General features: G+C 34.7%; 1 protein-coding gene across 8 annotated transcripts in view; it reads right to left on the bottom strand.

The window, feature by feature from the left end:
• Positions 1-13,211, bottom strand: part of SNAP91 (synaptosome associated protein 91) — a 162,227-nt gene that overhangs the window by 44,033 nt on the left and 104,983 nt on the right. For 7 of the 8 annotated variants that reach the window (XM_064360873.1, XM_064360871.1, XM_064360875.1 and 4 more), the window contains exons 12-15: positions 11,923-12,032; positions 10,211-10,329; positions 5,778-5,792; positions 5,468-5,635 (exon numbers count right to left, since the gene is read on the bottom strand). In XM_064360873.1, the coding sequence (XP_064216943.1) occupies positions 5,468-5,635; positions 5,778-5,792; positions 10,211-10,329; positions 11,923-12,032 (412 nt within the window). The remainder of the gene's footprint in view (positions 1-5,467; positions 5,636-5,777; positions 5,793-10,210; positions 10,330-11,922; positions 12,033-13,211) is intronic. The other variant, XM_064360877.1, reaches the window with a different exon arrangement.

Raw genomic sequence — 13,211 nt, 5'->3', positions numbered from 1 at the left:
AGATAAGAGAACCAAATCTTACAGCATATGTGTTCTCACCACAAACAATACGTGAGGTAATGGATATATGTTGATTAGCTCAACTTAGCCATTCCACAATGACACATACTTCAAAACATCATGTTGTACATTACACACACACACACACACACACACACACACACACACACAAAGTTTAATGTTTCAATTAAAAATTACTTTTTAAAAAAAGTCTGATGACTTGACCAATGTTACAGAGCCAGAAAATGGCAGAGTTAGGATTTGGCTCAAAGCTGTCTGATTGAGCTTTGTGTGTTTAGCCACTGTACTGCATTTTTTATGAAATGTGCCTCATTCTATGATATTACTCCCTCCTTTATAATTGAATAAACATCAGTTACATTAGTGCCAGGGATTAAATAGATATTTGTGGGCTGACCCTTTTAGGTTATCACTTATGTGTAAGTAGAGAAAAAAACCCATATTGTTATAGTTACATTCTCAGAAGAGGGTTTTTAAAAATTCCCTTGTCAGCAAGATATCTCCTTTAAATGCTTCTCTTGTTACTTAAAACTAAACATTATCAACTTAATTCACAACTGTCAGAACTTTCTTTAAAGATAGGAGCTGCAGGTGTTCCCACCCCTAGCTGTTTGAATCGTCCCAGCCCCACAGGAGACATGAATGAGTGTCCAGATGGTACCAGGCCCAATCATTGTCTGACTGCAGCCACAAAAGGGACCTTGAGTGAGAACTGACCAGCTGAGCTCAGTCAGCCACCAGAACTGTGAGATAATAAAATCTGAATTTGTTAAAAAAACAAAACTTTTTTTAGTATCTATTTTTTTCATTATTAATGGCAGCATTATCTTTCCAGTATTGCAAACTAAAGCTATTTCCAGTTCAGTTCTCTTTTTCATGTTACCCATTTGCAGTTAATTTCTACATTCTGTCAGTTTTTCAACCAGCGCTATTTCCTGGAAATGCATGCTCCTGCTGTTCTTCAATTATGGACTCAGTCTAGGCCTTAATCCGTAAACTGATCTGACTGTGCAGACTAGTCTTTTTTCCCCATCTAGCACTCTAAGAAAGAATTTTCCTCTCAAACTTTTTATCATGTGACTACCTCTCACAAATCTAAGAGCTGTTGTTTCCCCCAGCCTGACCTATTCTCCCCATCTACTTTGGCCACATAAGCCATCTTATATCACACACTCAGAACAAAGGGTTCAATTGTTCTCAACAGCCCAAGGGTCACATTCTGGTTCCTTTTCTTCCCCAAAGGTCCCAGGTTATAAGGCTTGTACATGAAATCTAGTAGAAAGTGTTTAAGTATTGGTTTTAAGGAAGGTTGGTTAACTTAGTTTTTTGACCAACATGTACCCATGGGATCAGGCTTGTGAGGTGAGTTCTCTGGTTTTCCAGCCACTTGGTTTAATGTTTGCAGACTACCAAACTCATGAAGATTTGCTCACAAATTGACACAGCTGATTGAAAGAGTATCCTTGTTGGTGTGCAGAGAAATTGGCATCAATTTAGCACTCTAATGTTTAGAAAAACCCTGTGTTGTTCAAATCAATGTGTTATTGTTAGTAAAATTAGCATCAATATAAAAATGGATATTTTAAAGAATTTTGTCTTTTATTTTTATGAAAATTTATAAATTTTATTAATTTTTTTGAATGAGAAAAAAGAAAGAAAGAAAGAAAAAGAAAGAAAAGAAGAAAGAAAGAAAATGAAAGAGAGAAAGAAAGAGGAAGAGAAAGAGGGAGAGAGAACGGAATCTTGCTCTATTGCCCAGGCTAGAATGCAGTCTAAAAAATGGGTATTAAAAATCTCTTGTATGCCAATAATTGTGCTTAACAACGGAGACAGGAAGGAATAAGGGAGGAAAATAACAAACAAGCAGCCAACCAATATTTCATTTAAACCTGTGAAATGCTATGCAATCGCTGAGGAGTTATTTACTTCCAATTATGTGGTCACTTTTAGAATAGGTGTGATGTGGTACTGAGAAGAATGTATGTTTTGTGGATTTGGGGTAGAGAGTTCTGTAAATGTTTATTAAGTTTACTTGTTCCAGGTCTGAGTTCAAGTCCTGGATATCCCTGTTAATTTTCTATCTCGTTGATCTGATTTTACTAATTTTTTAAAGCATAATATTGCCTTGCAATCCTGTTCTGCAGGATCATAAAAAGCAGATCTCATTTCTTTAAAGTTCAGTTTAAAAAATGAAGCATTTAATAAATGTATCTGACAAAAAATTTTTAGTGACTTACATGAACCACTTACATTGAAATGACTAAAACATTATTTGTGTATCAATCTGAATATTTCTGTTAAAAATAATTTATTATTTGTAAAAATTTTAATTTGAATATAGTACTAAAATTCATTAAACAGTTTTAATATTTCACAGGCATGAAATTAGCCATTTTTCTGAAATTCAAATCCAGTAAGCTTTATTTCTAAAGAAATCTACTTAGTTGCTGTACATATTGCATAGGACTTCAAAAAGGCATGTTTTAAAGTTGTAAAGTTAGGCTGTGTTAAACAAAACATAACCGGTTTTCTGATTATTCTAGAGTTCTACCTTGCCCATTGTAGAGAGACAAAATATTTTAAAAATGGCCACACAAAGTGGCCGAAGAGATTTTAGCTTAGGTTTTTATTAAAAACTAAATCTCTGAATAACTTCTTATAAACCAATGAAGGCAATGAAAGAAATTAGAGAAAATCCCAAGACAGATAATGATACATATAGACTCCTGAACATAAAGGATGGAGATTTTACAGCTATCAGAGGCCAGGAGACAGTTTTAGAAGTACACAGGTCAATAAAACAATTATGACCTGTGTAGCCCTATAGGACTGTAATTGTCATTGTACAGTCATTTCTCAGCCAGATTTTTTGAGACGGAGTCTCACTCTGTTGTCCAGGCTGAATCACGGTGGCGCGATTTTGGCTCACTGCAACCTCTGCCTCCGGGTTCAAGCAATTCTCCTGCCTCAGCCTCCCAAGTAGCTGGGACTACAGGTGCCTGCCACCATACCCAGCTAATTTTTTGTATTTTCAGTAGAGGCAGGGTTTCACCATGTTAGCCAGGATGGTCTCAAACTCTTGACCTTGTGATTTGCCTGCCTTGGCCTCCCAAAGTGCTGGGACTACAGATGTGAGCCTCCACACCCGGCCCAGGACAGTCTCATTCTTTGGCATTAAGTTACATGATTCTCTGCAGAACTCACCCTTTAAGCTTATATTAAAGATAAAAAGAATGCCATCATGAAAATTTTCTAAACATATAGATTTTTCTACTTGATGAATATAGTCAAAGCAGAAATAAATAACAAACACAAACAGCATAATACCACAAAGAATATTTCAAAGAAATATCTTAGGCTTTATTATTCTAGAGGGCTATGCATGAAGTAAGATAGAGTTGATTGATTTCTTTGAAGTAATCAGCCTCTTATAAGTGGACTGAAAACAAAAAATCTAAACAGCTAAGGTATAGAAATGTTTCAGCACAAAATTATTGTGCATCTCATTCATATTTTCCTTAGAGTTCTACTGTTAAGACAAGCCTATGAGAAACTACCAATAGCCACACCAATAAGAGAGGGAGGGCAAAAGATACATTTTAAGTTAAATACATTTACTAAGTGTATTACATATTATTATTATGGAACTTTCAAGCTAGAAGGGGCCCTAGAGATCCTCTAGACCAAGGTTCCTAAAGTATAGGTGGGAGAACTGAGGGCAAAGGAGGTCAAGAGGTTTAACTTACCTTAAGTCAGGCCTAAATAACTTTGACCTACCAGATTTAGATTTGCAGAAGAATTTCCTAACAGATTTAGATTCGTGGAAGGAAGAGGAAAGAGGTTGATTTTATAAATGTAAGCTAAAACTTAAATTTTTGATTTCAAAGGATATAGGGGCATAAACAAAAACCTAACCCTCTATAGTGGGTGACTCTTTTAAATTTAACTTTATTTTTGAGACAGAGCCTTGCTCTGTCACCCAGGCTAGAGTACAGTGGCATGATCATGGCTCACTGCAACCTCCACTTCCTGGGCTCAAGCAATCCTCCTGCCTCAGCTTCCCAAGTAGCTGGGACTACAGGTGCATGCAACCACAACTGGTTAATTTTTAATTGTTTTGCAGAGACAGGGTCTCACTATATTGCCTAGGCTGGTCTGAAACTCCTGAGCTCAAGCAATTCTTCCATCTTGGCCTCCTCCCAAAGTGCTGGGATTACAGACATGAGCCACTACGCCAAACCATGGGTGACTCTTCATTCAAGGGTCTGCAATTCCTTCTCTTCTACTCTTTTATAAACAGGTTTCTCCTGTAATAAGAATGACAGTGCAGCAAGGCAGCAGAAAACTTCTTTTGCAAAGCAGTGGAAACAACGCTGTGTCTAGTTGAGTGTTCCTTATCTTGAATGATGTTGGCCAACCTTAGAGACATGGCATGTAGCACAGTCGTAAGTGACAGTGTGTTAAATGCATCTTCCCAGGGGTACATATTGATTATGCCAAAGCCTGCCAAATCTCTCCTGCTCTCACCATTTTCTTCCTCCAATTTCTTTACCATATTCTCAAAATGCCCTGGGAAATATGTTATATGGTAATGAAGATACACAAAACTATAATGACTATAACATCACTTGATGTATATATTTGATATGAGAACTTCTCCAGGTGCAGACATTAGCACCAAGAAGATGGGGATACATATATGAATAAATCGGCTTCACATGGCTCATCAGGTCCGGGCATATTATATTGGCAGAGTCCAAGATATTTTAGTGGGTCAATATTTACATTTCTATGGAAAGCATATTTTTAGACAATCATTTCAAAGACTGACTTAAATCTGTTTTCAATCAGCCTTTCAAGTGCTGCTTCAGATGTTTTCTCGGAGTTACAAAACTAAAGATGATCCAAGTTTTTATTTGGACAGAGCAAGCTTAAAGCTGTAAAAACAGGCACATCCCTAAACTCTTCAGAGAATTCCAAATCTGAATTACTTTTAGATGATTTTTTTGCCCTAAATATTAAGAAATAACTTAGGCCAGTATTGCTCCTCTCACATTCCCCAAATATTCTCTGGGCTAGTTTTAAGCTGGCCAAAAACTAAATAAACCTAAAGGTGACAGAGAGCTCTGGTACCACTTTTACACAGACACTGGAGAGCAGGAACATAAAGTCAGGAGTTCTGGTAGCAATTTGAATTCTAATGTTAATAAACCTGAAAACCAAATGGGCCTGATGCGCTGCAACCTCTGCTATAAAAGTATTAAAATTAAGTGAAGAGAAAGTTGATGAATTTAGTGAAGATAAATATACATGAATAAACATTGAAAAAGTACTTAAACAACTCTGGCATGTTGTTATATAATGTTAACAATTTTAAACACCTTAACTCTCAAGTAATTTTTGCAATCCTGAAAGGAAAATGAAAATAGTGGTGAGACTAACTAACCTCCAAAGAGATCCACTTCAGCAGTGACAGCAGTAACAGTTGTAGTAGTGGAGGCAGAAGCTGAGGCAGTTGCAATTTCAGCAGTTGTAGTAGGAGGGGTAGGTTCTGGTGCAAATGGGTCTGAAATCTGTGCTTCAGAGGGAACAGAGGAGAGTGCAGCCAAAGAATCTATATTTCACCAGAGACAGAGAGCAAATGGAAGAAAAGGAAAAGACGAAAGATATACCAGACTCCAAATGGTCAAAATGAGGACAGTTGTTACACACAGAAGTCTCTCAAAATGGAAGTTTTAAAACAGAGCTTTACTCACCTTCTCCCAAAAGGTCTACCGATGTCCATTACATTGGCAGCATATGAATAAATAAGAGCTAAAGTTGAAACATGCAACCATACCAATGTCCAAGCCACATAAGGCAGTAACTAAAAAAACCTTAGCTTTATGTATCTTCTACACCATTTGTAATTAAAAAATAAATGTACTACCTATTATTGTGGAACTTTCAAGCTAGAAGGTACCTTATAGATCCTTTAGACCAAGTTTCACCTATAGACATATACACGAGATTTTATTAACAAGCAAATGGGTCACAAAACTACTTGTACTACAGCTAACCTTATACATGAAGATACCAGAGTCGTATGATCACCTAATATTGATTAGCTTTCAAATATGTGTTGGTAAACAATTTTAATTCTAACAAATTCTGGTAGTAATCCCCTATATTTCAAAAAAGTAGAAATTTCACTTTAAGCATGTACAAAAAGAAACAGTTTTCCCACGTCTAAAATATATAGACATAAAACACACACTTATTTGTGCTCTGCAACATGAATTTATTATGAAGAAAATAAAACACTCTATTACAGAACCAAAGATGAGGATTTAAAAAATCCTCTGTATTCTTTCAGCTGGCGGGGTTCATCACCAGCCTATAGAAATGCCAAATCTTACATGCACAATTTAAATTAAATTTACTAAAATGAATTTGCTAAAATTTGTTGCTTTACACCAACAGGAAAAAAATGCTATCATTACAATATGTCCCCTGAAGTAAAAATTGTGTGTTAGAACCTATAACCCCCAAGAGAAATTTAGAGACATCAGAAGTGGCCATGGTCCTTGGAAATGAGACCATCCAAACAGTCTAATAGAATTTTAGAGTTTATATTTTATTGTCTAGCTATACAGAATTCAAATATGCTTCAGTAATAGAAATGGCTTAATCTTACCAAACAAGATTGAGAAAACAATTTTATTTTATTTTTTGCTTAGTCAAATGAATGAACACATAGCTGTTAACAATTTAGCATCATCTTCAACCATGATTGGGTATCTACTGGGCAAATGCAAATAGAAGGTAACCATTATTTCTCAATTACATATTATAAAAGTTTACTTCAATTTCTTGAAGTCTTATAATTTTTACTATTTTGCTTAGAAATTTCTTTATTAGATTTCTCCCCACCGCTCCACCAAAGCTGACTTTTCTATTGCTATGAAATGCTGCAGTTGTAGATATTTTGTTGAGGTAAAAGTGCTGTCTAATCATTAAAAGATGACCATCAGGCCCTATACGGTACCTTTGTACTAATTATAAAAACGTACTCCCTGGGGTAAGGGGGAGGGAGAGCATTAGGACAAATACTTAACGCTTGTGGGGCTTAAAACCTAGAAGATGGGCCAGACATGGTGGCTCACACCTGTAATCCCAGCACTTTGAGAGGCCAAGGCGGGCTGATCACGAGGTCAGGAGTTCAAGACCAGCCTGGCCAACATGGTGAAACCCCATTTCTACTAAAAATAGAAAAATTAGCTGGCATGGTGGCACACCGCTGTAATCCCAGATACTCAGGAGGCTGAGGCAGGAGAATCACTTGAACCCAGGAGGCGGAGGTTGCAGTGAGCCGAGATTGTGCCACTGCATTCTAGCCTGGACAACAGAGCAAGACTCTCTCGAAAACAACAACAACAACAACAAAAACCTAGGTGACAGGTTGATAGGTGCAGCAACCACCATGGCACATACATACCTACGTAACAAACCAGAACATTCTACACCTGTATCCATCCAGAACTTAAAGTTAACAAAAAAAAAGAAAGAAGAAAGTTTACATGATTTTCACATCTTTATCATTTTAAACAGGTTAAAGATAGTACCTTTCTTGTGTAAGTGTAGTGATGACCAGCATAGTACTTGTCACAGAAGGAGCATTCAACAATATTAGCTTTCACGTAACTTTAGAATTTAGTTTTTATTTTAAAATGAATCTTATGTTATAAAATTTTTTTAACCTTATAGTCACTTAAAATTGAAAAAAGCATAAAAATATGCTTTTAAAAATCAAACTACTATGGAAATTTCTTTATTCCAAATTTTGGCCCATTAGCTTACCTATTGGGACAACTGATGTTTAGCCATGTGAACAGGCGCCATTTCTCAGAAATACAATTTGGATCCAACTGCCTTTTCTGTGTTTTTTTTTTTTTTTAGAGAAAGGCTCTCACTATGTTGATCAGGCTGGACTCTGACTACTAGGCTTAAGGGAGACTCTCATCTCCGCCTCCTCAGAAGCTGGGACTATATGCACGAGCCACTGTACCCAGGTTTTTTTTTAATCCAACTGTCTTTGGTAAACTAGTGGATTTGTTTTACTGTTTTATGGCTGAAAATTTAAAATAAAAGCTATAATAGCTTAAAAAAAAAAAAGAAAAAAAATACTCCTTGTAGTGAGACAGATTAGAAAAAGAAAAGCATTTCTTCCTCAAGGATAATAAGAAAGGCTCATAGCTTGGCTACAGAGTTTAAAGGCCCCTTGCCCTGCCTTTGAGCAATGCATAATCTCCCTGTCCATATAGTACAGCCCTGGCTAAAACCATACTGCTCTGCTTTTTTTAAATGTTCAATTATATTTTAATGTTTCATTCATTAACAGTTATATTTCTAACTAGTAAAGACTAAAATATATTCTAATAAAATTGGTTATTACAACCAATTTCTTACAGTATTATATGCATTAGCAAAAAGTATTTACAGATGAATATGAATAAAAATGTTATATTGTAATTCAACAAAATTTCACCTAGTTTTTTTCCTTTTATTTATTTAGTATTCTTCTTTGGTGGCAAAAATTTAAAAAATATATAAAATTTATCTTCAGTTTCATGCCAGGGAATATGAAAAAAGGAATAGTTTACAGTTTCACTGTTTGTTAGAAATTCATTAAATTTCTAACAAAGACACTATGGTAAGAAAAATAAAATATTAGAAAATTAAAATAATCAATGATGAAGCTCAGAATAAAAACGTGAGTAAGAAAAGAATGCCCTTATAAAATCTCTTTGGCAATATTTTCCTTTACCAACTGAAATTTAATAAAGTAAAATAAAGCTGAAAGAAAATTTTTATTTTAAAATTGAAAGCTGTAGCCTTAGGGTTGAACATTTTAATATGGGATAAGATTTACATATTTAAAATGGAAATGTGCCAACATCTTAAATGCTCATATTTATAGTTAGCAACATTATTTCAGAACTTTCAAATCTTTTTCTTATTTTTGTTACCAAAATAACTTGAAAATAAGATCAAGAGATTACAGATAGGACTTCTGATGTTATACTGACACACTGTTTAACAAGAGAACCGAAGGATATTTAATTATTTAGAGAAATATATCTTCATTTCACTTAGTTATTATTGTGCATTAAAGGCTCAGCTTCTGCAATATGTTGTTACAGATCTTGTCTGCTAGTGATGCAAATAATTTCTGTCTGGGAGAAAAGATAACCTCAAGGCTATGATTTTTATTGCCCTATAGGACATTAACAGCTTTCTATCTAACCTAGCCATCTTATTCTAACATTCCTTTTAAAATACCTATAAATACTCAGTTCCTCAAAATGTTCTTTCAGACAGCTTTATCATCTTACTGGTTTCCTCACTGGTGAGTAACTAAGTCTTTTATTTGTGTTGCTTCTATAGTTGTACAAGACATGTCTTAAACTTTTTGAAAATTTTATTCTGATAGTTGGATGCAGGAGAGCATAGTACTTAAAACCAACTCTTTGCAGCTTTAAGCATTATGAAGCAATTACTTTAATTTTTATATTAATATTAAATGTTTTAAATCAAATATTTATAAAAGGCTTATGTTTTTTTCCTGAGGTCCATAATCAAATGGGAATCAAGTGCTTAGATGTCATTCCTCTCAGTAATCAGTTTAAGTATGAATTTTTTTTCTGGCACAAATAAGAATCTGTAAAAGACTTTAACTGTATGAAGTCAAATACAATGTGAATAAAACCAATTTAGGCCTAAAGGAATCCAGGAAGGAGGCTACATCTGACCAAACCAAACTGGAAATGCTACCTTTGAGTAACCATAAACTAAGGGAAATACTCAATCCTCTAAGGCCTAAATCTCTAGAGAACAATTACTAAAAATAATCAGAATTTTAGAGTAGCAATAAAAAAGAACAATAAAAAATCCCACAAAACTTCTTTGTTCTAATTGTTAAAATAAAAACTATATGACTATTTGGACATTCTCACTGTATTACAGGCAATTTCTCTGTCTCTCATATATTTCAATATTTCAGTCAATAAATGCCATTTTTAGCATTTTTCCTCCAAGTTTCTAACACCATTTTGAATAATCAAAAGGTAAATATTAACAATTATAGCCTAAGTAAAAACAACAAAATAAAATGAACTGAGTAATGGCAAGGCTGTGTGGTTTCACTCACCTCCCCATGCAGTGGCTCCTCCAGCGGGTGGTGGTGGTGCTGGTGCTGCCGCTGCTGCTGCCCCTCCAGATGAAAAGTCTGGCTGGAGGTCCAGGAGATCACTAGATGGTTTAGAAGCGCTGAAAGGAAAATAAAATGTTAAAATCAGATTTTGAAATTTTATAACATAAAGCTGTTTTTAAATAAAAACAAGCAGAAATCACCAAAGATTTTAGGTATTTTAAATCCAATAAAAGAATAATACTTTGGAAAGTATAGAAATATAGCATAAACCAAGAGTTGTCAAACTACTTTTGTCAAGAGCAAGATGGTAACTATTTTAGACTCTGAGGGCCAGTTGGTCTCTATGATTACTCAACTTAAGTTTGCCTGTAAACTACTACTGCACCTAAAATAACTACTGCATTTTTTATTTTCACTCAGGTGAGGCTGTGCTTTTCAAAACTTCTCTGTCTGTAGAAGCTCCAAGGAGCAGCCTTACTATTCAAAGTATAGGCCCCAAACTAGCAGCATCCTGGGACGTTGTTATAAATTCAAAATCTCAGGCTTACCCTATAACTACTACCTCAGAATGTTCATTTTAATAAGATGCCAAAGCAATTCACATGTACATTCAGATTTGAGGAGCACTGGCTTAAAGGTTACCAGGCCAGGTGCCAAGCCATCAGGGTCCCAGGTTCCCCACCTGCCTTCACAAACAGCAGTTTCATCTTTATCTTTGTTTACATATTAGATTTCCAAGTAATATTCTTTTGAAGAAAGGATTCTGCTGCTTTGAAAAAAAAGTTTCAAATTCACTGAAAGCATAGCTTAGTTTTGATGGCCATTTCATAAATACAACTGGACTAAATCACAGGAAAGGAATTCATATTTATTATTAATCACACCTTTTAAGAAGCAATTTATCTTAGTACAGTAACAGAAAGGACTTGGTTATACCAAGTTTGCTATTATAAAATGCAGAACTAAGCAAGTAGAGAAAAAAGCAGACAGTTAATATGGGTACAAGACTTGGACTTCTTGCTCAGTTCAAAGTTCAAGTCTCCAAATAAAAGGCATTCATAATCAGAGTCAAAGATACTATAAAATGACACTAGAATCCTCTTAAGGCAAATGAACTAAGGATTTGACCTAAATTTATTATTTGAGGACACCCCTATGAGTTGGGGATTGATTTTAGGTGGCCTGAGATTTCAAAGAATGCACAGTCATCCCCAGATTTCTCTGTACTGTTCTGATCTGTAGGTGCTATAAAAACTGATTAGGAACACCCCAAAGACCTCCTTTTACCACCAAAGTGCTAGTTCCTCATATGCACTAACTAATTGGTCTAACAATTCCAAGTTTGGTGTATGTGTATGTTTTTTTTTTTTTAAAGCATTTAAAAATACCTTTTGAATTTCCCACAAGAAGAACCTAATTTTAGAAAATGCTTTCCGTATCAGCCAGTGTCATAAAAAATTGTGTGTATCATTCTTCCATTTTCTTTTCCAGTTTGTGACAATGAGGTGATTTCTATAGCTTAGGTCTTTCTAATGATTGAAGAGGCACAGGAGTAAAACAACTTACTTTGCGTAGTAAAAAACCCCAACATATCACATTACAATGATTAGATTTCCTTTGGTAAAATCATTTGGGTATAGCACATAAAAATAAAACAAAATTCTAATAAAAATGTTAATAAACAGTTAACTGCATACTTATTAACCAACCTGACTGGGACAGCCGCAGATGCAGTTGCAAATAAATCAACCGGTGGGGATGTGTCAATAGTTTTAGCTGGTGTAGAATTAGGAGACGTAACAGTTGTGGCTGGAGAAGACTGAAAGTGAAGATGCACAACACACTCAAGTCAAGTATGAATCTACAGGACACAGAGCAACAGGACTTTTCTTTGCAGACCCATGACATGCCCAGCAATTTTTTTGTAATTCTTTGTGGAGGAAAAAAACTCAAAAATTATTTGAAATCAATAATTGTAATAATCAATATTGGATAAAACATGTTACAAATTTTAAAAGTTAAATGTAATTTACATAAAATGATAATAAAATATTTGGCTAACATTGCAATGACTTCTATTCATTAATTAAAATAAAAGCTAGATGTATTTCTTGAACATAAAATAATTAGGAAATATTAGCTACAAAAAACTTCAAAAATTATCAATTGTAATAATTGCTAATAAGCCAATGTCATTCTTTTTCCTTGTCATCCTAAAATGATTTAATGTGAAGTCCTCTCAGATGACTTTCAAATCCAGAAATCTAACTTGCAAAATAGTTCACAGTTGGAAGAGAACAATTCACAAACAAGATTCAAGTCACTGATGTTTTGAAGATAAAGTGACTACAGCCCATCACTAATATGACATAGATAAAACTGAAAAAAGTAAAAATAAAATCCAGTATTTATTTTTCTGGACTGAATTTTTAAAAAAAGGTGTTAATAGTCAAGTAATACATTAAAAAATTTTTGTTCAGCTACTGTAACTAAACAATTTTGTCTGGAATATTTAATTCTCCATGCATTCGCAAAAGCAAGATTAATGGAACATTTCAAGACAATCTATTGATACTTAGTTCTGTAAGTGGAGATGAGATATAACAGCAGGTAAAATACATGAAGACCAAGATCAAGCCAGGGCTATCAGATACTCCTCTAACTGGACTTCTGACTTCAAACAGACCAGACTTAAAGGAAGTTTTTAAAAGAATAAAAAAAAAAAAACTGAGGAGAAAAGAAATTTGCAGACTTAAATAATATCCGTTTGTCCAAGAATATCACTAATCCAAAAGTCAAAATTCAATAGATATGCAAGTGCCAAGCATTCAGCACTTCAAGATAGGCGGACACATGAGCAGTGTGGATACTGTTGATCAGAAAATGTCAACTCAGACCTCTCTCTTCAACAAAAATCCAAATCTTCCAAATGGAATTCAAAACATGATCAATGGAAGAGAAAGGACTAGTTGAAGCTAATTGTATGTCATCCATTGGG

This window comes from Aotus nancymaae, unplaced genomic scaffold (genome assembly GCF_030222135.1).
Source record: "Aotus nancymaae isolate 86718 unplaced genomic scaffold, 86718_ANA_hifiasm-v0.15.2.pri h1tg000040l, whole genome shotgun sequence".
NCBI lineage: Eukaryota > Metazoa > Chordata > Mammalia > Primates > Aotidae > Aotus > Aotus nancymaae.
The sequence above is the reverse complement of the archived record's forward strand: the minus strand, read 5'-3'. Positions and strand labels throughout refer to the sequence as shown.